At 51.9% G+C, this 22830-nt stretch overlaps 9 protein-coding genes across 9 annotated transcripts; 5 read left to right on the forward strand and 4 right to left on the reverse strand.

Moving 5' to 3' along the window:
• Positions 1 to 522: 522 nt before the first annotated feature.
• On the forward strand, positions 523 to 1640 carry J4E86_008462 (uncharacterized protein; the record flags this gene model as incomplete). The annotated part of the gene is given in 3 exon segments (XM_051448974.1): positions 523 to 784; positions 801 to 1457; positions 1516 to 1640. The coding sequence occupies 3 exon segments, from the start codon at positions 523 to 525 to the stop codon at positions 1638 to 1640; spliced, it is 1044 nt and encodes a 347-aa protein (XP_051299971.1).
• Positions 1641 to 1740: 100 nt separating this feature from the next.
• J4E86_008463 (uncharacterized protein) lies at positions 1741 to 3445 on the reverse strand (the record flags this gene model as incomplete). The annotated part of the gene is made up of 2 exons (XM_051448975.1): positions 1741 to 1824; positions 1880 to 3445. The coding sequence occupies 2 exons, from the start codon at positions 3443 to 3445 to the stop codon at positions 1741 to 1743; spliced, it is 1650 nt and encodes a 549-aa protein (XP_051299972.1).
• A 331-nt stretch (positions 3446 to 3776) lies between these two features.
• J4E86_008464 (uncharacterized protein) lies at positions 3777 to 4936 on the forward strand (the record flags this gene model as incomplete). The annotated part of the gene is made up of 3 exons (XM_051448976.1): positions 3777 to 3840; positions 3892 to 4895; positions 4934 to 4936. 3 exons carry the CDS (start codon positions 3777 to 3779, stop codon positions 4934 to 4936), a joined length of 1071 nt encoding a protein of 356 aa, XP_051299973.1.
• Positions 4937 to 4939: 3 nt separating this feature from the next.
• On the reverse strand, positions 4940 to 7477 carry J4E86_008465 (uncharacterized protein; the record flags this gene model as incomplete). The annotated part of the gene is made up of 1 exon (XM_051448977.1): positions 4940 to 7477. The coding sequence occupies one exon, from the start codon at positions 7475 to 7477 to the stop codon at positions 4940 to 4942; it is 2538 nt and encodes an 845-aa protein (XP_051299974.1).
• Positions 7478 to 10458: 2981 nt separating this feature from the next.
• J4E86_008466 (uncharacterized protein) lies at positions 10459 to 11788 on the forward strand (the record flags this gene model as incomplete). Its single annotated transcript, XM_051448978.1, has 6 exons — positions 10459 to 10479; positions 10530 to 10754; positions 10822 to 11024; positions 11086 to 11174; positions 11225 to 11386; positions 11439 to 11788. 6 exons carry the CDS (start codon positions 10459 to 10461, stop codon positions 11786 to 11788), a joined length of 1050 nt encoding a protein of 349 aa, XP_051299975.1.
• An 817-nt stretch (positions 11789 to 12605) lies between these two features.
• On the forward strand, positions 12606 to 13147 carry J4E86_008467 (uncharacterized protein; the record flags this gene model as incomplete). The annotated part of the gene is made up of 2 exons (XM_051448979.1): positions 12606 to 12754; positions 13024 to 13147. 2 exons carry the CDS (start codon positions 12606 to 12608, stop codon positions 13145 to 13147), a joined length of 273 nt encoding a protein of 90 aa, XP_051299976.1.
• A 697-nt stretch (positions 13148 to 13844) lies between these two features.
• J4E86_008468 (uncharacterized protein) lies at positions 13845 to 14864 on the reverse strand (the record flags this gene model as incomplete). The annotated part of the gene is made up of 2 exons (XM_051448980.1): positions 13845 to 14658; positions 14740 to 14864. The coding sequence occupies 2 exons, from the start codon at positions 14862 to 14864 to the stop codon at positions 13845 to 13847; spliced, it is 939 nt and encodes a 312-aa protein (XP_051299977.1).
• Positions 14865 to 15408: 544 nt separating this feature from the next.
• On the forward strand, positions 15409 to 17264 carry J4E86_008469 (uncharacterized protein; the record flags this gene model as incomplete). The annotated part of the gene is made up of 4 exons (XM_051448981.1): positions 15409 to 15833; positions 15908 to 16295; positions 16701 to 16784; positions 16839 to 17264. The coding sequence occupies 4 exons, from the start codon at positions 15409 to 15411 to the stop codon at positions 17262 to 17264; spliced, it is 1323 nt and encodes a 440-aa protein (XP_051299978.1).
• A 4127-nt stretch (positions 17265 to 21391) lies between these two features.
• On the reverse strand, positions 21392 to 22159 carry J4E86_008470 (uncharacterized protein; the record flags this gene model as incomplete). Its single annotated transcript, XM_051448982.1, has 2 exons — positions 21392 to 21610; positions 21674 to 22159. The coding sequence occupies 2 exons, from the start codon at positions 22157 to 22159 to the stop codon at positions 21392 to 21394; spliced, it is 705 nt and encodes a 234-aa protein (XP_051299979.1).
• Positions 22160 to 22830: the final 671 nt, after the last annotated feature.

Raw genomic sequence — 22830 nt, forward strand, 5'->3', positions numbered from 1 at the left:
GCATACTGGTGGCGTTGGCTAGATATATGAGCATTGACTCGGCGTTTGGTAGGAGTAGTAATGCAGTGATTCTGATGGCTTCAAAGTGGTGTGCGAGAATGTGTCAAACGAAGGGTTGTGCAATAAATCTTGTCTAACCTACATTCGTCTGAATGTGGAAGTACGCGTCTTGCGTGGACACATGACTCCATGCACGTACATTCTGAACAACTGTTACCCCGACTGTGCATATCTTCTAACTATTTGCCCGCCCCGACTTGGCGATGCATCGAGTTTACTAAGCTAGTTGCTTAAGTCCGATGCATCGTGTAAGCTCAGTCAGCTTTCTTGTGCCCTGCCAAGACGACCGAGTAGCGCAATAGGAAAGAGTAGTAAAGCAAACAGCGCTTCGAGCCAAGAAGGCGTAGGAGACCTAATGCATGATGTGCAAGATATTGATGCCTTTGAAGATGTGAGAATAGATAAAGCTGCACAAAATGACGATATTCTGGTGACCTACAGTCAATCTGCCCACCCTCCAGTATGAAGCTCGCCAGCATCATTAGCGCATTCGCATTCGCTATACCACAGCTTACGTTCGCGCAATTATCGGACTTCGATGACTGGGAACACGAGCGCATTCAACTTGATGATGTCTCGATCCACTTCCGCTACCACGGCCAAGGACCACCCGTTCTCCTCGTACATGGCTTCCCTCAACACTCACTAACATGGCATACCATCGGTCCAATCCTGGCTCAAAACTGCATGTCTTCGCACATCTTCGGTAATGAGAGAGTGAACTGTTAATATCAAAGCAGACACGGTGATCGCCCCAGATATCCGCGGATGCGGAGATTCGTCCATCCCGACCTCCAAGAACTACACCGCTGCAGCCGCAGGCGCAGACCTCAAAGCCATCTTAGATTACCTCAACATCTCATCTACATACGTCTTTGCGCACGACAAGGGTGTAGGGCTGGCGACATCCCTCGCTATCGAACATCCTTCGCTTGTTAAAGCCATCATCCTCGCCGAATACGCACTCCCAGGATATGGATATCCCTTAACAGTGCAGAGTCCCAGCTTGTACCAGAACTGGCAGCTCGCCTTCTTTGCCGTGCCTGATGCAGCTGAGTTCTTCATTCGAGATCGCGAGAGACAGATGTTGAGCTGGTATTTCTTTCACGCGAGTTATTCTGGTATGGCGGCCGTGAGTGAAGACCACTTGCAGCGGTATACGAATGGGATTGCGAAGCCGGGGTTTTTGAGGAGCGGTATGGAATACTTCGCGGCGGCGTGGGATGACGAGGCGTACTTTACTTCTGTGTTTGGCAGTGGACATAGGTTGCAGATGCCGTTGTTGGCGCTGGGTGGTGAGGCGAGCTTTGGGCCTGTGTCGCTGTTGGAACAGGTATGGTCGCAGATCGGCGATTACTTTGTTGCTGAGTTGATTCCGAAGGCTGGGCACTGGATTGGTGAGATTCTTTTCTTGGACAGCACTCAGCTATAGCAAAAGAGCTAACGAAGGTACAGGCGATGAGAATCCGATTTGGACTGGTAATCGCGCCTTACGCTTCTTTGAAGAAGCTGGGGAGGTGAGCAGTGTTGATCTGTCCTACCTCAAAGACCAAGTGACATTGCAAGGTGGTACCATCTGATGAAAGGCGATCGCGATATTTCAAGATCGCGATATGGCATAGGAAGAGTTTGGGAAACAGGTAGAAAATTGTTGGGTATCGCACTAAAGTGGCATTGGCATCATGTACTAGGGCTTCCTTCAAGCCCACTGCGACGGCGAAAGTCTTGCAACCAGTTCGGGTTGTCTGCTACTGTTTGGTTCCACTGTCGTAGATGTTAGCATTTGTCTGGTATATAATGGATCGTTTCGCTTCCTTACCGCATCATCCGCATCCTGGTATAACAACCTCCGCGACTCGCGTTGAAACATCTCATCCGTCGGTATAATACCCGACAACATCTGCTGTCTCGCAAATCGACTAAGATGGCGCGTCAAAACCTTCGCAAAGTCATAATCGTGCTGCGTAGAAAGGTTTCGGAGAGCTTCCAAAGAGTCTTCGAAAGCTTGATGGTCCGGTGTCTGGGTAACCTCTTTCGGAGACTCTTGGACTGGCTCTTCTTCCCGTTGATATTCTTCCCGTTGGATCTGCGAAATCATTTGCTTTGTATGATCGATGGATCCGGGATTCGTGGCAGAGAAGGGTACGACAGTCTTCGCTTGTTCGGCCAGTAGGTAGGGTGGAAACGCATTGATGACACGGGCAGCCACAGCCGGTTCGAAATCGTGATCGCCTTTCCAATCGGCCATGGTTTTGCCCTCTTTGAAATGTGCGGCGAGGTGGTCTGCTCTCTCATCCCAACTACTTAGATTGGCATTGCATATACCACAGCGACATGTCACTGGCAGAGTCTCAAGTTTCCAGTCGTCGATGAGAGGTAGCGTTTCGAGTCCGTGGACTAGACGAAGGTGTTGCGTGAGATGATCTTTGCGGTGGAAGATACGCGGGCTGTTGCTGCCGTCCGTGCATGCCGCGTGATTATGTTTCTGCAGATGCTGGGGTGTTGGATCTAGTGCACTACAGTAGGCACAGTGTACTCTACCCGTAAGAGGTAGCACCACAGAAGCTCCATGCGGCGTGCACATCCAGCTTTCGAGGTTTAGATGTAGCGATATCTCGTGTCGCTTCCAGTCGTACTTGTGCTTGAAGGTGTCGCAACAGAAGGTACACTTGAATATACGATCAGGGTCCAGCATATTGCCTCTGACTCTTCCCTTGCTTCTTGTCTTTGCTTGACTGCGACGCTTCGATTGCGACGTGGCGGAGCGGCTCGAATTCGCGGATCGTAATGAGGATTCGCTTGCAGCGCTATCGAGACTCGTGGTAGAGGAAGGGCCTCGATACTTGCGGAACGCATCGCCGCTGGAGGGCCGACTGATACGTGGTGAGTGGCCTATAGGCCTGTCCTCCAAGGCATGGTAGATAGCCGACAGAGATGCGGCTTCGTCTTCAGGCGGCGAGTTCCGCCAGCGCTGAATGGCCAGTGACTGACCCTCTTCGTGTCGAGGACTTCCACTCGGTATTACCATCGGGCTGACAGTGCCCGTTGACCTTCGCTTAAAGTACTTGCTTCGACGGCGAGGGAGTGTGTGATGACGCTGCGGCTGTGGGCGCTCGTGAAACTCAGTCGGCTGGTACGCGTCGAATGGATAACTTGGCGAAGTCATACCACTCAGCGGTTGTAACGTATCATCTAACGTAAAGTCGTGGAAGTTCGGGTCGATCGCCAAGTCGTCGTCGATGCTGAATGCGGCAGGAGCATCAGATACAGCGTTAGTCGCACCCTGGCCGACATCTGTAGCGAGGAAGTTGTCGAACCACGAAGGGTCGATCGTATCTTCGTTCCATGATTGGAAGTTCCAGTTGTTCACTTGTTGATGATCCATGGCTCCAGAAGTCGCGAGTGTTGTTTTGGAGATGACGACAATGGCTGGAAATGGAGGTACGATGAAGGCGTCAGCCCGAAGTCGGCGCCGCTACCGATGCAACCTTTACCAAGTGATCGCGTATAGATCTAGGTTAGCAAGCGAATGCAGTACACCGCAAAGAACCTCGGGCTGTCTCTGGCCGACTGCTAGATATTGCGAGGCATGCAAGGCGTAGGGCGTGAGGTGGGGCGAACTTCAGAACGCGCTAGCCCCGCGATCTAGACAATTCTTCCCTCTAGCGCAACAGGACCGGATGTTCACGACGCGACATAACGTGACTTGCGATACGATGGAAGACGAAAACGGCAAAGCTGTTGCGGAGCAACATGAACAAGTTCTCGAAGGTGTTTTCGGTAAGTGATATCTTCGCCTCCCGCCCGTACCTTGTTACTAACTCTGTATAGCCGTGGTGAAGCCTGCGAATGTCTCCTCAGCAGACGTGCTTCTTAAACTCCAGTCAACATTCGCTTCCTCAGATACATTCGCGCCACTGCGCAAACACCAGCCCAAACGTACCAGCAAATCCTCCGACCAAGTATTCCGCCTAGGTCATGGCGGCACGCTCGATCCCCTGGCCTCCGGCGTGCTCATCATAGGCATCGGGCGTGGCACAAGATCGCTTTCACAGTACTTAGCATGTGACAAAAGCTACGACACCACCATTCTATTCGGTATGAGTACCGACAGCTACGACTGTACTGGAACTATGAAGACAAGAGCAGACGCCTCGCACGTGACTCGTCAGCTTGTCGAGGAACAGCTACCCAACTTTCTAGGAACAATCCAGCAAGTTCCACCCGTGTATTCTGCGCTGAAGATCAATGGAACCAAAGCATGCGAGTATGTGCGACAGGGCAAGGAGTTGCCTCGCGCGTTGGAAAGTAGGGAAATGGAAGTGAAGAGGTGTGATTTACTGGAATGGTATGATGCGGGACAGCATGACTTCGCCTTCCCCGGCGAGGAGGAACCCGCTCCAGCACCCGCGGTGCGGATCAGATTGACGGTGTGTTCTGGCTTCTATGTTCGCAGCTTCGCGCACGATCTGGGTGTCGCTTGCGGTACCGTTTCGCACATGGCCGCGCTGAAGCGCGAAGTGCAAGCCAATTTCGTGCTCCAGCCTTCTCCGTTTCCGGAGGATACCGCTGCGATCCCGTATGATGATTTGGATGTTGGTGAACATGTCTGGGGCCCCAAGCTCAGACCACAGCTCGAGGAGTGGGTCGCGGCCAATCCAGTCAGCCAAGGACATGTCAACGGCCGAGAAGGAAGCACGAAGAGGAAGATGGCACAAGAGGGAGAAGCAAAGCCCAGACAGAGGTTTCGTGGAGAATGGGTTGCTGAAACGAAGAAAGAGCGAATCAAGCAACAAGGTGGCAAGTACAAGGGGAAATGGGGACGGAAGCCCGAGGTTGACGCACTTATAAAGCATTTTACGCAGGATATCAGTAAGTATCAATGATACAGCGGCGCCCCATAACTCCTCAGCAAACTCAACCACTCCGCACTCCTATCCGTCAACTCGCAGCACTCGAGCATAGTCCATGTCCCCAACTCGCCGCACGGCTGCGCCTTGCTGTTCAAGACCAAACTCCTGCCATCCACCACGCCGTTCTGGAGTAACTTCTCCATACCGATGTAGTTGTCTTTCCGAATCGCCGACAAAATCGCCGAAAGCCTGGGTCGCTGCAACGCATATCCAACATCCCATTGGACCACCATGTCGATGAGCTCAAGATACTGGGTTTGAACTTCCTGTTTGGTGGGGGGAGTGCAGTGCAGCAGCATGTCGTATATGGGTGGTAGAGCGGCGATTTGTTCGCGCAGGGCTGCTGCGGAGATGGCGTTGAGAAGGACGCGCACTGCGTCTTTGTTGGAGCCCTTTATGGCATAGCTCAACGCGTCGTATGTTAGTTCTGGGACGAGGCCGATCATCTCTTCGAGCATTGTAGTGTTGGTCGGACTGTTTTGGTACGCGGCGAATTGCAGTACATTCATGTCTTCGAAAGCTGGGTCGCGGGGATGTGCGCCTGCTCTGAGAAGCACACGCGCTGTCTCCAGCGAGTCGAGTGAGAGGGCAGTGGCGAGCGGTAGTGCTTTGGTCTCTTTCTTGTTTCGTCGGAACGAGATTTCCTCTCGTACCAAACTGCCTTTGGTCTGCAAGATGAGTTCGACCGCCTGTGCAGCGTCTGCTGAGATCGCACGGCTGAGCGCTGTCCTTGGGCCCAGATCTGTAGCCGTCCGTTGCGTGAGACATAGATTGAAGCCTCTGTCGATCAGTAGCCTTAGTATGCGAAGTGCGTCTTCCGGTCGCTTATTCCAGGTCTCTTTGGTCAACGCGTTGATTGGTGATACGAGACTTGTAAGCTTTTCTTGGTGCAGCAAAACATCGTCTTCCTTCTCATAGTCCCTCGGCATGCCTTTCATGCTCAACATCTCTTCCACTGCATCTGCCCATCCAGCACGAACGAAGCAAGACAGAACAGAGTACTCGTACGTCGTCTGCCACGGGCGATTTGTGACACCAGCGTTTTGAATTTCGCTCTTGTTGTCGAATGCGCCGGACACGAAGGCCGTGGGATCGAAGTTATGATGTTGCATGACGAGGTTAAGGGTGCTCATACCGCGATCGACATTTTTCCACTTCGATAGGCCATCAAGGAAGCTGGTCTTCGTGACGCGAACCTGTACTTCGTTCCAGTAGTGTTGCGCATCATACATTTCTCTTGGCCATTGCTCGACCATTGGGTTTGCGCCATGATATACAAGACAATCGATGAGGTCTGCATGTCCCTTGTAGGCAGCCGCCAAGAGCGCGCGATCCATTGGAGTGTAGTCTTCTCTCTTCGTTGCGTCTCCGTAAGTGGCACCCTCTCTCAAGAGATAGTCGGCCACTCTGGCTCGTCCGTTCATGGTAGCTTTCGCTAAGGCCTCGTGCTTTACCTTCTTCAATTTACCAGTTGATCGATAAATAGGATCAGCTCCCATATTGATGACTGCCCTGACCAGTGAAAGACTACCCTCTGCAGCAGCTTCTTCGAGAATATCGGTCAGGTCGTTTTGTGATGGGCTACTAGCTGGATTTGGCGTAGTAGCCGCTCTTTTGAGTAGGAAGCTCTTCTTGAAAGGAGATGCACCCTTCCGATCTGATGGAGGCTCCTTCCTGCTCAGTCTGCGCAGTATCTCAGCTCGAGCATCGCCGGGACTCATGTCGGATGCTTCACTCTCTATACTTTGCGTGGTGGATATAGAGATATTTCTTCGTGATGACTGATCTAGACCCCCAGGTAGATCTGGCAATACGGATGAGCCCATGCTAGAGCTGCGATTACCGTTCGCCATGTAGGTAGTGCTCACACGCTCAGAGATGCCATGGACGACCTTCAGTGGTTGTGGTGTCGAAGTGGAGGGCGAAGGATGATCAAAAGCGATATACATGGATTGCATCCTGTCTGACAGACCGTCTTCAGTGCTATCGGTGCTCCCCCAAGACATGGGAGGAGTGGGAGGGACTGTTGATGCATGTTTCAGGAAGCGTAAAGGCTGTGGTGGAGAAGACTTCGACGCGCGTTGTGGGAATTGTGGCCGAACAGCTTGCGAGTCTTTGCATTCTGGAGGTCGGGAGGATCCATTGGTTGGGGGCTCGGAAAAGGGTTCCATTTGAGGGTTATGCGATAGTAACGGTCCTTCGCGCAGTGGTGAGAAGACGTTGCCAGACTGGAGAGATATGCCATCGGCTGTGAGTGGCTGCATAGCGATACTGGCCCCAGACCCAGTAATGGAAGATGCCAATGGAAGACTTGCTGCCTCTTGCCGCTTTCGCGGCACCTTGTGAGTATGGTTCGGATAAGTGGCATTCTCGTCAGCCTTTCCTGTTATTGTTGGAGATATCGACGGGTGGGGCGCAAGGTATTCGAAGGATGGTCCGCCATAGAAGTTGCCGTACTCAGCAAAGCCGTCTGCATATCGCAGCTCTTCTTGCTGCACCGCCATTGTTTCTTAAGCTCTTTGCTCGAGATTGATGTAGCTGTATTGACTGCGATGAAGCGCTGCCTGGTGGTGAGGGATGCCAGGAGAGCGCGGGGTAAAAGTGTTCCCGGCATTGATGTTTGATTGCTTGTCAGCATGCTTTAATCCAGCCTTGTCACTAAAAGTGACATTTCAGGCGTTCACTACTACCGGGTGGAAGACTGGCTTCCGAGACCCTGACAAAGGCGCAAGCGGGCTGTGGTGCCGGCGCACGGAAAGCCGTCCAACACTGGGATCATGGCCGCAAAGGGGCGTTCATCGCAGCCTCTGGAGGACTTTGGCTGGGAGTGCGAGATGAGCATGCGGTATAAGCGAATTAGGTTTGTGAATGCAGCACGTGGGCGGAGAACTTCGGGATGCTCTCAATTCGGCTGCCATAGATGTCGCGTCAACGCTCTGTTCCGCCGCTCGTCGTTTGTGAACTTCTCTCTTGTCGTGGGGAGCATTGTCAACATGCCGTAGCGCCGATATGAAAAGTGATCGGTGGGTGTTTCTTTGTTCTCAGGTTGCCAAGCTAGGAGTGCCTCAGCCCTGCATGGAGAACCGAAATCCCGAAGCCTACATCCACCACTCTTATCTCGATCGTTTAGATGCCATAGCCGCGGAAAATTTTGTCATCAGAACCTTCCAAGCCACTGCTGAGTCGTTAATTGCTTACCCATCCTCCATCAACGCGTTCTTTTCCACCATATCAGCGCGCATTGAAGATGAATCTTGCCAATGTTGGTCTGAAGGACTATCTGGTCATTGGCTCTCTCAGCGGGCTTTTGCGAACGACGTCGATGCAAATTGCTGGCTACAAGCAGAGGGACCTCACATACTTTCAGTCTTACGGGACGTGGGCGAGCGCGAGCCTCGTTGCTATTGTCGTATACACCATTGCGGTGCGGCTGCTAAGGGGACCGGCATTGCGGGAGGGTCGGACCAAGTAGCAGGAAGCAACGAAGCGGTGACGCAGCCACGACAAGGGCGTCTCGAGGGCGGCTCAATTCTGAGGCAGTGAAGATATATCGGCGAAGGGAGCCTCAGTGACATTGTACATGCTGGAAGCCCTGTGATGGTCCCTTCCGCTGAGGCGGGATGAATCGGGACGAGTGCACGGGTGCAGTTACTCGGCGAGGAGCTTTGACCAGGTCTTTCGTGCGTGCCGTCATCACCAATGCCGTCCATAATCTCCAGAACACCAGAACCACCGCCATCTTTTCTGTATCGCATCGAATGTCTTCTATCGGCTCCCATGGTCGAAAAGAGCTACTTTTGAACTGTTCGAATCTTCTTGATGATATCAGCTCATCGTCATCTCAATTTAGGAAGCTGCGACGGCCTGCATTGCGTGGCAGGCTGGGTTGGACCGCTTTCTACCACATCCTGCTCTTACATCGCGACGATACCTGGATCTTGTCTTGTCCCCAAGGAGGATATACAAGCGTCACCAGTTTGCGCTCCCCTCTCAAGGCGACTTACCAGAATGGCGCGATCAAGAGTCGCGCATTATGTTCTTGACTTTGCCGAGATATCTTGTGCCGAGGAATCTCGCGCTCCATACCAAGCTCATTTATCTGGAAATCTGTAAGCCTATTGACATGATCCAGATGTCAAAGTGGCACAGTTGGCCCTACTGTATAAGGTTTGCTGATGTCGCGTCATTCCCCTCTAGCGCAGAGCCCCTGGAGGGTCGGAGCATGGCTGCGACACCAGACGCTGATTTTGCCAAGGGTACTGTACCCTCGACCTCAGATCCAGGCCATCTCCACGGGTCCGTTGGCCCACTCCACAGAGATCTGTAGATCAGTGCGCGATGATTGTGGAATCTAGGGTCGGGGCTTTTGGAGAAACAAGGAATCCACCATGGCGCTACGGAACGCCTTCGATCGCAAAATAAAGACATTTAGCCTACGGCGTGTCAGACGCGCACGCAGGTTCCCAGTCGCTTCATGAGTGAAGAAGGACCGACGACGTCGAGGGAAAGTCGACCGCGACCACTCCGAGGGATTGCATGCTGATCGGAGGCAACCCCGCGAAATCGCCAAGTCGTTGGACTGCTATCTGACCCTGCCGCGAGTCAAGCGTGCGTCGTCCATCGCCACGAGGCTGTCTTAACGCAAAACTGGACCGGCTGGGCAGAAGCCACGAGGATATCCCAGAAAAGATCTGTAGCGTGCGGTAGCTCCGCGACAAGCTCAACCAAGGACACGGAGGGACTCAAGCACTTCGTGACGGCGCCCACACTTAGCTTACCACGTTCTCTTCGCATTCGAGAGTCCCGATTCGTGGCCCAGAAGTTCTCGAGCTGCTTCGGCTTCTTCTAGTGATGTGTTGGTATGGTACTGGTGTTTCATTGTCTGCTCAGCTCCCTCTGTCAGGTCCGTGGATGCATAATGCCTGCCCGACGACAGAGACTGAACAACTCGCGGCAAGATTAAGATAAATTATGGACGGGACGGGGAATGTTCCCGCTCACGTCCGAGACGCCGCGCCTTGAAAGTGAAGCTTGTCGATATCTGCCAGCTATCTTGCGCGTACAAACGTCGCGAGAACCTCATGACGTTCCGGCAACGTCGTCACGTCAGTGCGAAGCTCGTATTCGCAGAATACCGAAGCTTCTCTTCCCCGTTAAGCAAAAGGAAAAAAAGGTTCATCTCACCCGCAGTGCCCGCGGAGCCGGTTGATCGACTACTGATCAGCACGGAACAGACGCTACCAGCCGCCTGGAACTATGCGACTCATGATTCCGACGTGTAGCACAAGACGCCGGATCGTACCACTCCCTTTTAACCTACCCTGACCCTAGGCTTCGCGCTGCCCGCTATATGCAGGTGTCAAGATGTCAAACAACCCCAAGTAGAGTTCGCACTTGACCTCACTCACCACTTCTTTCCGTTTGTTCCCATTGGGGCAAACTTAAACTCCACCGGCCACACATACTGTGTGTGTATGCTGCCGCGATGGAGATAGTCACTTCTATCGTAAGAACTACGCGAGTCCGAATGATTTGAAGTCTCACTCACATCTACAGGTTATCCAGGGGATACTCCTCGTGTTGGCACTGGGTGTTACGATCCTAAGATGTTGGGTCCGTCTTTGTATGGAGCACCGTTCATTGACTCTACCCGACTACCTCGTTTGGGGAGGCTTCATCTGCGCGCTTGGATGGTTTGCCTGCTCTACAAGAGCGCTTTACATCTTGATTGATCATCCTCTGGACGAGGAGACAAGGAGCGACTCCGTCGAATACCTGAAAGTACGTCAAAAACATGACCTTCGAGATACGCAACGAGACGAGTGAGCTGACAGGTGTTTGCTGCTAGGTCGTATTCGTGTCTATCTACTTCTTCGACACGGGGTTGTACTTCCCCAAAGTTTCGCTGGTGGCTTTCTACTGGTGGTTGATCCCGCAAGGCTTCAGACGTCTTCGTTACGCAGTCTATGCCACTACTGCGATCGTGATCGCCTGCTTTGTTGCGAGCATACTGTGCGATACTCTTCTCGCGCCAAATATCTCCGACAACTGGTACGACCTTTACCCTTACTTCGATCAAGTTGTTCCTTAGCTAACATCTACTTTCCAAAAGGTCTATCGAGAACCAGCTCAACTCAACATGGAATACTTACTCCAACTTGGTAGTCAACTGGACACTCAACTTTGGCACGGATCTGCTGCGTAAGTAGACCAAGGCCACTTCCTAAAACATGCACTAACAGCGTTCCTAGTATTCGGCCTGCCATTCTTCATTTTCAACTGCTTGAAGCTGCGTAGAAGACAAAAGGTCGGCCTGGTCGGAATCTTCTCTCTGGGCGCCATCACCATGGCCATCAGTCTCGCCCGTTTCATCGTCTACAACATGGACTACGACATCGCCGACGCCGACGGCAGTACGTCACGCTTCCCATCTCACGTCCCCAAGCCTCCACTGACAGCCCCCAGACCTTTGGTGCACGGCCGAAATGTGCACAGCCGTCATCGTCGTCTCGCTCCCGTCCTTAAAGGCACTCATCATCAAACCCACACCCGCTACCTCATCCAACCGCAGCAACTCAGGCTATCTGCAAGCTGGCTCCGGCAAAACGATTGGTAGCAAAGGTATCAACTTCAATGGGCACAGCTCGAATATTCAGGGCGGCACTATGGACGATGAAATGGAGTTGACTTTTCTGGACCGAAAGGCTAGCCCTACACCAACTGGAACCACTGATGGGTCACGCTTGCAAGATGGGAAAGATAATGTGATGGTGACTACAGATTTCGAGGTCACCAGTACGAGGAATGTGTTTTAGTTTGGTGTATCAGTAGTCCTGGTCGTCATTTAGACTGCATAAAAGATAGAATGGAATGATGGTAATGACTACTCGTCTACTGTCTTCGCCGCGACATCGTCCGCGAAAATCGCCCTGCTCCAATCCCTCGGGAACTAATCGTACCGAGATAGTCGAAACCGCATTTTCAGGATCGAACGCTCTGCGAGACTGCGACATGTCTGCACATCTACCACCTTGTAACCTCGCGATAAACAGCATGCGATAAGGACATCGGTATTGTAATCCCGAAAGGCCCTTCGTTCCCTCTATAGTGAACATGACCGGGCCCTAAGCCGTCCTAACTATGTAGGCGCAATATTGTTGTGGAATAGCATGTGACGTCAAGTCGAGCAGCGGACTCGAGGGCTAGCCATGTAGCACACGCGGCCTTTAGCCATATACGCACCGTCTAATCGCACAAGCTCGCAGTCTATCTAGCACCGAGACGACATATATCGCGCATCGCATTGCCGCATCGTGAAGACAAGCTATGCAGAGGTTATAGGGAGATTGGCAGTCACGACCCCGTCGCAAACGTCCGTGCGGTCATAACGGCAATGAGGAGGCGGTGCATTCCTCCACTCCACCCAACCACATCGCCCACCTGACCCCCGACCCACACACCCGCCGTCATCCACCACCGACTTCATCCTTTCCTCATCGCTGGTCGCACGCCTGCCCTTGACGCCGTCACGAACGCTTTACCCCGACCACCGCGCCCTGCCCTTCGCGCCTATTACCCACGTAAACGCACGACCCCTCGCGCGACGCCTCGGACGCATCGCATGCCGCCGATATGAAGCCCAGTAGCCGCCTCGTTTCCGTGTCCGCAGTACTGCTGGCTTGGACGGGCTCCGCACTCGCCGACGATACCATCAGCGGCACAAAGATCAAAGTGCAGCTTTTTGCTGCGCCGTCGTTCCTCAGCGAAGTCAGTGTCGACGCGTATAATAATCAGTGTCTGTCGCTGGATAATAATCTGTATGTTGCGCACACCTGTCGCTCTCGCGTATGATTGAAGGAGAAAGGCTAACACAAGGTTACAGCATCGATGGGCGCGTGCAAAGTATCTTAGTAGGCGGGCACGATGTCCAGGCTGTGTTGGACAGGGATGACTACTGGAGCTGTCGGTTTTATGAGTACGTTTATTGTTGGTGGTTGGCGTCGAGGTTAATGATGGGGAACTGACAGTATGCCAGCAATTATGACTGCAGCGGCGACGAAAACCTGGATCAGTTTCTCACTATTTCCGATGGCGCGAATAACCTCGGGAGTGTTGGTTGGGGGACAAAGATACATGGGTTGAAGTGCAGTAATAAGGAGCACGAGGACGACTGAATGGACGAAGAATGATGTAAAGAGGCGGATGCATGCTGCGACAAATACGTCAAGCGAGATTCGATCCAGAAAGAGTAGCACTCGTCGCACCACGACGGCACAACCCACATTACGGATACGAACGATACACCTCCGCCGCGGAGACTGAGACGCGTCCAGGAAGGTCAGAAGCATACCACACCGACGTGTGCTGGTCGTATGGCGCGACATGGTCAAGCACACAAGCAGAGAGGGCAGTGGTTATATACCAAGGGCATGGTTCATGCGATATAGCGTTGGCATTGGCGTTTACATTGGGGTTCTGCATATACATGCGATGGGAGATGGCACCGGCGTTCGAAGTGCTCGACGCCTACTTAGTGCTGTATCAGTACCGAATAAGGATAAATCTAAATATAATGATCGTATCAAGCTTACGTCTATGGTCATGAGTGGTCAGGCCGGGCGTACTGTTCCTTGCTAAAGGGAAGTTGACATACTGAGTCACGCCTTCGATGAGATATGTAGGCTCTTGACATATGTTTGTTCAAAATCTCCACTAACGTCGTCGGATATATGGTTGCTCATACTTCGATTCATTCAATCATGCCACATAGGCATCAGGGTATCTCCAGCGCTATAAACACAACCGCGAAACGCCACGCCATGCAATGGTCTCTCTACCCCCAACTGCTCACTCCTAATTCCCCCCTTCCACCTACAAATCAATCAAATCCGGCGCCTCCCCACTCCCCACCCCCCTCAACAGCACAATCATATTCCCATTCTGACACGGCTCCCCAATCTTCTCACTAAACTTGAGCAACCGCCCCCCTTCCACATGGAAAACCCGTAACTTCTCCTCCTCGCCCCCACCCCGATTGTTCACATTCTGCACCTGCAGCGCCTTGGCCGCCATATCCAACACGCGCCCGACTGTCCACTCTTTATTGTAGAAGAATTTCCCCGTGGGGTATTTCGCTTTGGTTGTATCAGCCGAGGCTTCGACGTGTAGGTAAATGCGTTTTTCGGCGGGGATGCTGGCTTCGCCTTTTGCGACGCGTTTGAGGGCGTTGAGTTCGGCTTGGGCGGATGATGCTGTCGAGGAGGAGGATTTGCCTAGGCCGAGGAAACCGCCTGTTTTCTTGGATGAAGAACGCCGTTTCTCGTCATCTTTCTTCTTTTGTTCCGCCCATGCTTTTAGCCGAGTGAGAGCGGTTTGCGTGCGTGCTTGGACGTAGTTCTGGGGGCGCGCGCCAAGGGGCGTTAGGGTGGAGCAGGCGTGGTCTTCTTCGAAGCGGTGTTTGAGACAGTATCGTCTGTTACAGCGGGGGCAGTGGACGCCTTGGGCGCGCGCGGTGTCTATGAAGGTCTTGCAGGAGGGGTCGGCGCATTGTGAGTCGTGGTTGCAGACGCTGGGTTTGGGGGCGGATGGCGTGGTGTTTTGGGCGTTTTTGGCTTTTTGACGCGCCCATTCGCCTTCTTTGGGGCATTTGTGTGCGTATTCGGTGCGGTGGTCGAGGCAGAATTTCCTGGGCGTGGGTGTTAGTATGGTGGTGTATGGTGTGTAGGTACGCGCGGGACGCGTAGCCTGGAGGGAGTTGGGTACCTACCCGTGACAGCTCTCACAGCGGAATGGCAGGAAGTCTAGTACATTGCAGTATTCCATCTGGCAATGCGCCCCGATTGCTTCCAAGTCGCCCTTCATCTCGGTGTAGCTTGATTCGTTGGCTGCCATGGTTGTGATGGATATGGGAATGATATATGTTCAGAAGGCTGAGTGAAGAAGATGCTAGAGAGCTGACACGGAGGCGACAGTGTGTGATAACGAAGCTGAGCAAGCATCAGAAGCCTCGAGAAGGCGGTTAGGCTACCAAGAGCTTACGATTGTCGCCGCGCCTTCTCGGAAGGCGATTCCGATGAATGTGGCGCTAACCGTGGATGATTACTAGCGTCAGGGTCCAGCAGCTGCCATCCATCTCATCCACGCCTCCCTTCACTTTTACTTTCACCATCAAAATGTGAACAATCTACAGCAAGTGCCATGTACGGCCCGGCATCTCTGAATCACCCGTGCTTGACACGTGGCTCACGGCGAGACCCTGACCTGAATTCATCGCCTTCATCAATCTGGTTACAAGGCTGAAGCTCAGCCTCGCCAACACCATGTACATGATCATGCACGCATTCTATTCGCTCAAGATAGGCTTCGTCAGCCGTGCCAATACATATGAGCCTATTCCCCACTGCTGGCACTCATCTTTCTCATTACAATACCTCAGATGGCGGAGGTGGTAGGCACCGTCGCCGCCGTTGTCCAGTTCGTGGACGTAGCTTTGCGCCTTTCATCCTGCCTCGAACGCTTCTGCTCGGACGTGCGCAATGTACCGCGTCGTTTTGCTCAGCTTCAAACCGACCTACGTCAGCAAATCGAGATCGCCCAGCATATACGTAATCACCATTTGTCTGGCTTTGCAACGACAGTTTCATCCTCCAAGTTTGACACGCCTCTACTCGAGTATCTAGACCTTGCTGAGGAGCTCTGCAAGACACTGGAAGCATTGCTCGCTCACAAGAACGATTCAGTGCTGCAACGAGGCTGGGATGCTATTTGTTCTGTCCGTAAGAAGGAGGAAGTAGCAAGCACATGCGATCGACTCGAACAGAAGAAGAGCATCCTCTCTTTATGGTTGGAAGCAGCGAATCTGTAAGTAGGGCATTGATAAATGGAGAAGCTGGTTGCCTGGCTTGGAGAATACCACTGTACTGACTAGCATACAGCAAGGTCGCATCAAGTATCGCGGCGACTACAGACCAGACGCAGCTTGATGCTAGCGAGACCTTGACTCTCCTTAAGACAGTAGACAGCACGTCGAACAAGATTGCAACGAGTACAGCACAACTGGTTCCTTGCGTCGAACATATCGACCAGAACCTAGCGATCACTTCCACGAGAACAGAACGCATCTTACAAGACACTCAACGCCTCCTGGCAGGATACGATGCGGATATAACAGCACGGAGATCAAGTCGACAGGTCACGGAGATGACCTTGACGAATACACAGCAGATTATTGCGGCGATGGAGAAGTTGACTGTGAGCCCAAGCAAACACAGTCCGCATGGAGGCAGTGGCTACGTTATGGACAACGTGTATGTCGACTCCCAAGTAAGCCAAGAATTACGACAAGGCATGGCAATCCATGGTCGTAGACCCCAAAGATGCAGATGTCGTACTGTCAACACTGCACGTCGATGGCAGCCACTATCGATACTTCGGTTCACCCGAACGTTCCGAACACAACACTTCTCATATTGTCCAGACTACCACATCTCAGAACAGAGCCTCGAGGTCACCATGCAACTTGTTCCTCCGTCCTGGCTTGTGTCTCACACGATCGACGTGGGCACCCGAGTACGGAACTGGTCGACCATGAACCCTTTCTCGATCAGTCCAATCGTGATAGGTACAAGTAGGCTCGTTGACGCGAATACATCACCTGCATTTCGTGCCATTGAGAAAGCTAAAGAGGAACTATATAGGAGCGGGCAGCACCACTTACTTATTCCTCAGCTCCAAGCCACCCTAAAACAGTTTTTCGATGACAGAGAAGCCTCTGTGCTAGACACCGATAGCAATGGGAATACTCTCCTAAACGTATGTTGCCCGATGCGCGCGGCGCGAGCAACGTCGAGTTGACACGCTCTATAGAAGATCATATGGCTATGTACCGCCTTTCCTCCCATCATATCCTGGGCTGGCGATGAATACGCTGTCCTCGTTCAGTTCCTATTGGACATGGGGGCTGACCCGAACGTTTTGAGGATTCCGACGCGCGACGACAGCCTCGAATACCAAGGAGCCTGCCAGGGCACCACATTTGACCAGCTTGCAGACACGATCGCGCAGGATCTTTTCGGACATGGCAACAAGAGACCGCTATTTATCGACATTCTTGAACGAATTAAACATGCTGGAGGTCACTCCACGAGAGCCTACGTGCCCAATTTGGTTCCAAGCTATCGATCTCGCGGGTTCCCCAAAGAGGCTCAGCAGCTGTCTTTGTTCGAAGATCAGATTGACAGTGCGTTTCCCTCCATTAGAGGCAGTAGTATCACTAAAATTTCCCAGTTTTAAGTCTTGGTGAGATTGTGCCAGTGATCCTGCAACGCAATGAGGGACACTTTCGGCGCCTGGTCCAAAAGGCTAAGCTATCCATTTTGAACCGTAAATCTCCGGTGAATGGCTTAGCCCCGGTTCATTTCTCTGTCCTATGGCCAACTGGACTTAAACTGCTCGTGGAGAGGGGTGTGAACGTCAATCCCGCGGACACCTTCGGTCGGCGGCCTATACACCTAGCCGTGGCCCTAGGCCTTACTGACTCCGTAAGATGCTTGATTGGTGCAGATTGTGGGCTTTTCACGCCTTCGCACGATGACAGCTTATTACAACACGCGTTAGACTTGGAAGGTCCGCAAAGATCACAGATACTCGATCTGCTTGTCCCAGCGCTCATTGACCGCCATAAACGGCTTGTTGAATTAGCCAGCTCGCGTTTGCCGCCAACCCTGTTCTTCAAGCTCAACCTAACGCCTGGGAAAGTTCACGAACAAAAGGCACCGTCTATCATTGAGGCCCTTTTATCAAATGGGATCGATGTCCCTGAGGCCCTTGAGATTGACGGGGAGAGCTTCTATAACTTCTCGGACATGCACGGTATGATTAAATTAGAGCCTGCAACAGCAGACTTGTTTTGGAATGCTGGGTTTCGCGACATCGACACGCCCGACGACTGCGGCGTGACGCCATTTCTCCAGAGTTGGTTCATGGCCAATTTTGCGATGGTAGATTGGTTTACAGAAAGAGGAATCCCGATGCGATCAGAGCATGAAGTTGCACGACTAACTGCTCTCCATTTCTACGCCAAGCGACTGCAATACCCTGGAGCTGTCTTCAAGCACGATATCGATGCGGTACCCACACAGGAGTATTACATGGAAGCAGTCCAAAAAGAGCTGGGTATACCTCACGACGATTGCACATGCGTATGCTCACCCACAGGCTGTACACCTGTCAAGTTCATGTCTGAGACTAGAATAAGTCGCATTGGTCTGACCAAACGCTGTGTGCGCAAGTGGCTCGAAAACGTCCGACCACCTCAGCCTCTGAAGACGCAATACGTGTACGATTTCACCCGAATCCAACTGTTCAATTTTCTGGGTGGCGAGCATACTTGCTGTTTCTTTGGGCAGAGGTGTTCAGTGCGGTGTCCTGGGCCTCGAGCAGAGCCAACAAGAAGCAAATGGTGGAAAAGAGTTGATGACATACGTGCCGGCTGGGATGAACACGCCAAATTCTGTCAGTTCGGAATACCTATCCCCCGAAGAGAAAGCCTCCGAGACTTACAAGATGGAGACATGTTCCAAATGACGTTGGATAATGCGATGTCTCATTACGACGAGATGGACCGGCCGGATACTATGCCCGCAGAAGAGCAAGTATTTGAGTATGTCAACTGGATCATCGCGAAAGGATACTTGGTTATCGAAGTGAGCTATGAGTGTCATCACGATGTCCCCGAAGCATTTATGTAACACGAGTATGACATTAGCAACATGCAGGGAACGCGCGTTTTCTACACTTCATGACAATACCGATAGGTGCGGATGCACGTTCCGCTGCCGCTCGGGAGGCGGTGACATGCTGCGGTGGACTTCTCCATCGTGTGACGCTTCCTGGTAAGAGGCTCAGTGCAGGAATGAATGCAAAGGGCGGTCTTGACTTCTTTGTCTACTTCTACTCTCTTCTACATAACTACGTCTAATATGAGCTGTAGATGCGTCTTTATGTCCGCTGTCGCGTCTCATGTGTAGCGTATCATTACTACCTTGGAATAATGCGTGCATGCGGTAGTAATTCTTCGGGGAACAGGAAGTGCTGAGCCACGAGGCCTTCAGGTAAAGAGTTCTGATGTGGTACATGTTGCGCATCATGGCGCTGTCGCAGTACCCGCGCCATCCTCAAAACCATCCTCCCTCCCCATCTCTCCCACCAGCGAGGCCTATTCCCTTCCCAGCCATTATACGGAGGATACAACTTAGCATTAGTACGCTTGAACTCCGCATATGCTATTCCCGTGTTCTCGGGGAACTCGATGGATCCGCGAATGACGGACGTAGTGACGGCGCTCTCGCATACAGCTATCGCATTTAGAGGCTTAAAGATGTACTAGAATGTGAGTTCTGCGAGCTAGAGGAATCCCTTGCGGTACATGGTAAGAGGAACGTCGTAATCCAAATATTGTAGTAGTGTTTGGCTTAGTCCTTTAGGATTTTGCAGTTTGACCTAAGTCACTTAGTCTTTGAGCGCTGCAGTTCCCAGTTCTGCTTCGGCATTTTTAAGCTCTGCTACTGCTCCCGACCTAAGAGTAAGGACATGCAGACGTCCTAGCTCTACCTCGCGTTCTAACAAGCGAACTTCGCGTGGGGACTTATCTGCGCATAGTATAGCTCTAGTTGTTCTGCTTCGACAAGGCTGCGGGAACTACTGTCGTTGATAGGCTTAGAGGTTTTCTATACGGTCTCTAGCCGCTTAAAGCTCTGTCTATGTCGCATCCTCCTCTCTATTGCGTTCTCGAGCTTAGCTTCGGCTTCTGCTAGATCTGCTGCTGCTCCTAAGCTTGTGTGTCCTATGTAGATTTGGATAGCTTTCTTGTACGCTTTTTGGAGAGTTTGGCGAGATGTAAACTGCGCTGATGTCTCATTGAATCGCTGTAATGTCGGCATCTGGACCATGCAAACCGGGTTGCCAGCATATACTTGGTAGTTGTCTGCCGTCAACATGTCCCGCCCTCGATGTATTCCTGTGATCAATAAGACTCCCTGATTTAGCTAGAAGCAGTAGTGTCGATGATCGTTTTGATCACGTGCTCGAGCTTTCTAACGTCTGCCTGGCGGAGGCTGTCAATGGTAGTGCTGTAGTGAACGGGGTCTTTCTGGGCATGTCGCTTCGTTACCTGTCAACTACAAAGAGTTCCTTCGGGACTTTAATGTTGTTAATCTGGTCTCCAAGCACTCGCTCGTAAGCACATGCCGCTCTTGGAGTTTCCCATCTGTTGGGATATCTTCTCATTTCGGTTACCAAGTTTAACCATTCCAAGGTTGTTTCTATACAATACGGGTTATTGATATGGGCCTCTGTGTAGTGCCATGCGGTTCCACCCTTGATGAAGGACTTTCCCAGGTGGAAAGGCCGTGCTAGTTTGTCTGCATCGTGTCCGCCATCTTCACAACAGCTTTCTTGTCTTTGGATCTGCTGTTGTTGCGGCTTACGTTAAGGGTTGTGTTCTAGTTTAAGGGGCTTATCTAAAAGTACTCTGCCCTTGTGAGCTTGATGGCGTTCTTCTAGTAGGTGGCACTGCGAACGTTCTCTGTAATCTCTGCGGCGTAGAGATTAGCGGCTCTTGTTGGTTCGCGCTTATTGATATTATCTATGTGTTGTAGGGGGAGAGCTGGGTAGCTGATAGGGTTAAGGTAGTAGGTGGGGAGGGGGGAAGAGTGTTTATAGTGAAGATGATGGAGCGAATAAACAGAAAGTATGATACAATATAATATGCTAAATAGTAGTAGATGCGTAGCCTACTAACATTCTAAAGATAGAGGTCTCACAATGCTACAAAAGATAATAGGAGGAATAGTACACAAGGCGGAAAATATGTATTATGCTCACAAGCACGATGTATCGTCGGTCGCTTTACGGGGCTGGGGTAGTAGAGTACCTCTCCCAGAAGAGTATTCATGGTGCTGTTGGTCTGGTGCTTCCAGCGGGGAGTTGCTTCGTGCGGACTGTGAAGTGAAGTGCCTTGCAAGCTGGGCAAGTGTAGGAATTGCTCTGAGGCATACGACACTGTAAGCATGAGGTGGGAGCCTTAGTAGGGCCTAAACCGAAGTATTCATAGCAACGCAGTTCGACAGAGTAGAAGATTACGTATACTCATATCTATTTGCTGCAATACAGAATGCGGAGCGTTAGCTTCTCTGTAGGCGCCTAGCTCGTTATCCGACGATGTCATTGCGGCGCGAGGCCCTGTTCTCTAAAAGGTCTCAAGACCGGTCCAGAAGCACGACCACTAGCGCTTAGAAGAAGTCAATCTATGGGTTTGCGCTGCTTTGCATAGAGTTCTCAATCGACAATCTACCGAGTGTGTCTCGGGAATGGTGTTTTCAACGCACTCACCCTCGATGTGTAGAGCATCATCGCTGACGTCACAATTGTTTCCGGGCCTGTTCTTGGGCTTCCTCTTCGCGTCGTCTTTTCTCTGCCATGTTCTTCGCCCACTGCGCGATCATTTTTTGCATGTTGGCCTTCCGCTTCGTATCTTGTTCTCGTTGCCAAGCCTTCTGGTTGTCTCGATATCGGCCTTGAATCTTATCATAGTCGCGGATGACAGACATTATCTGCTCGTGGGTCAAGGTTTTCCAGAACTATTTGAGACATTAGCATGCTAGGGCGGTTTTTAGGGAGAGTGGTTGTAGACCAAAGCTTACCGGCTTAGTTGGTTGTGCCGCCTCGGTTGATGAGGTAGCTTTGATCGCTGATGCGGCCTCGATTGTCGGCACGGCGTTGATTGCGATAGGCAGCGTGACTGTGACCGTAGTAGGCGTGGCCGTCATCTGTACTGCTTTCGCTTCTAGCGCAGATGAACAATGTTCGGGCGATGAAGATGGCAGAAAACCACATATCATGAAGGCGGCGAAGGTGAGCAAAACGACAATAAACGTTCCGGTGCACGTGTGTAACTCGCGTTCGTGATTCTTCTTCTGATCCTTCTTCTGGTCCTGAAGGTTCCTATTCTGGTTCTGGAGGTTCTTATACTGGCCCTGAAGATCATTCATAGTCTGCCGTTGGAGATCTAATCTGGCCTGAACTTCCTGCGCTCGCTTAACGAAGTATGGAGCTGACCATTCCCATGATGTCGTCTGGGTTGCGGATGTGGCTTTAGCCGGGAATATGACCTTTGCGTTCTTGGTCATGGCTGCGTCTGGTGTAGATTTGATTGCTGTGTGTGTGATAAAGAACACAGAGACAGCCTGTATAAGGGTGAATATGTGTAGGAGGGAGGAAGAGCGAGATCGCTATATATTCGAAAAGTCCAGAAGTCCATACTCTGGTTCTATCCACTCCATTCCATGGTACTGTGATGACCTGGAGATAACGAGCCATCCACACCTTCCACAATTCACACGATTTATTGCGAATGAGAAGTATCGCAAGTCTAAGAATTTATGTCCCTTTCTGTTTTCCATCAAGGTGAGCTATCTCTTGACCCACCGAATCTACCTTACGAATCGCCTCAACATTACAATTCATCCCTCTCGTTACCGTCTTCTCTAGCAATACTCTTCGCCTCGAACTGATCGTCCTCTGGCGCGATTCTTCGTAGTCGGAAGACGCGAGCAGCGTGACTCTTGACGTCTGCCTTGAGCCTACCACCAGCCTCAACAACGCCGATCTTCTCGCCAAATAGTCGCGGATCCTCCTGAACGAGACCCTTGGCGTAAGGGGTCTCGGTGGCGTTGTACCAATTGGCCTTTGACAGGATCGATTCTCGCTCGGTGTGAGACGCCGCTGCGAGGAGCTCTTCCGCTGTCGCATCGGGCATGCGATGAGCCCAGAGATCGTGGATCGCCCAGTCGTACTTTAC

The sequence above is a fragment of the Alternaria arbusti genome (assembly GCF_024043155.1).
Source record: "Alternaria arbusti strain BMP 1465 chromosome Unknown scaffold_13, whole genome shotgun sequence".
Classification (NCBI taxonomy): Eukaryota; Fungi; Ascomycota; class Dothideomycetes; order Pleosporales; family Pleosporaceae; genus Alternaria; species Alternaria arbusti.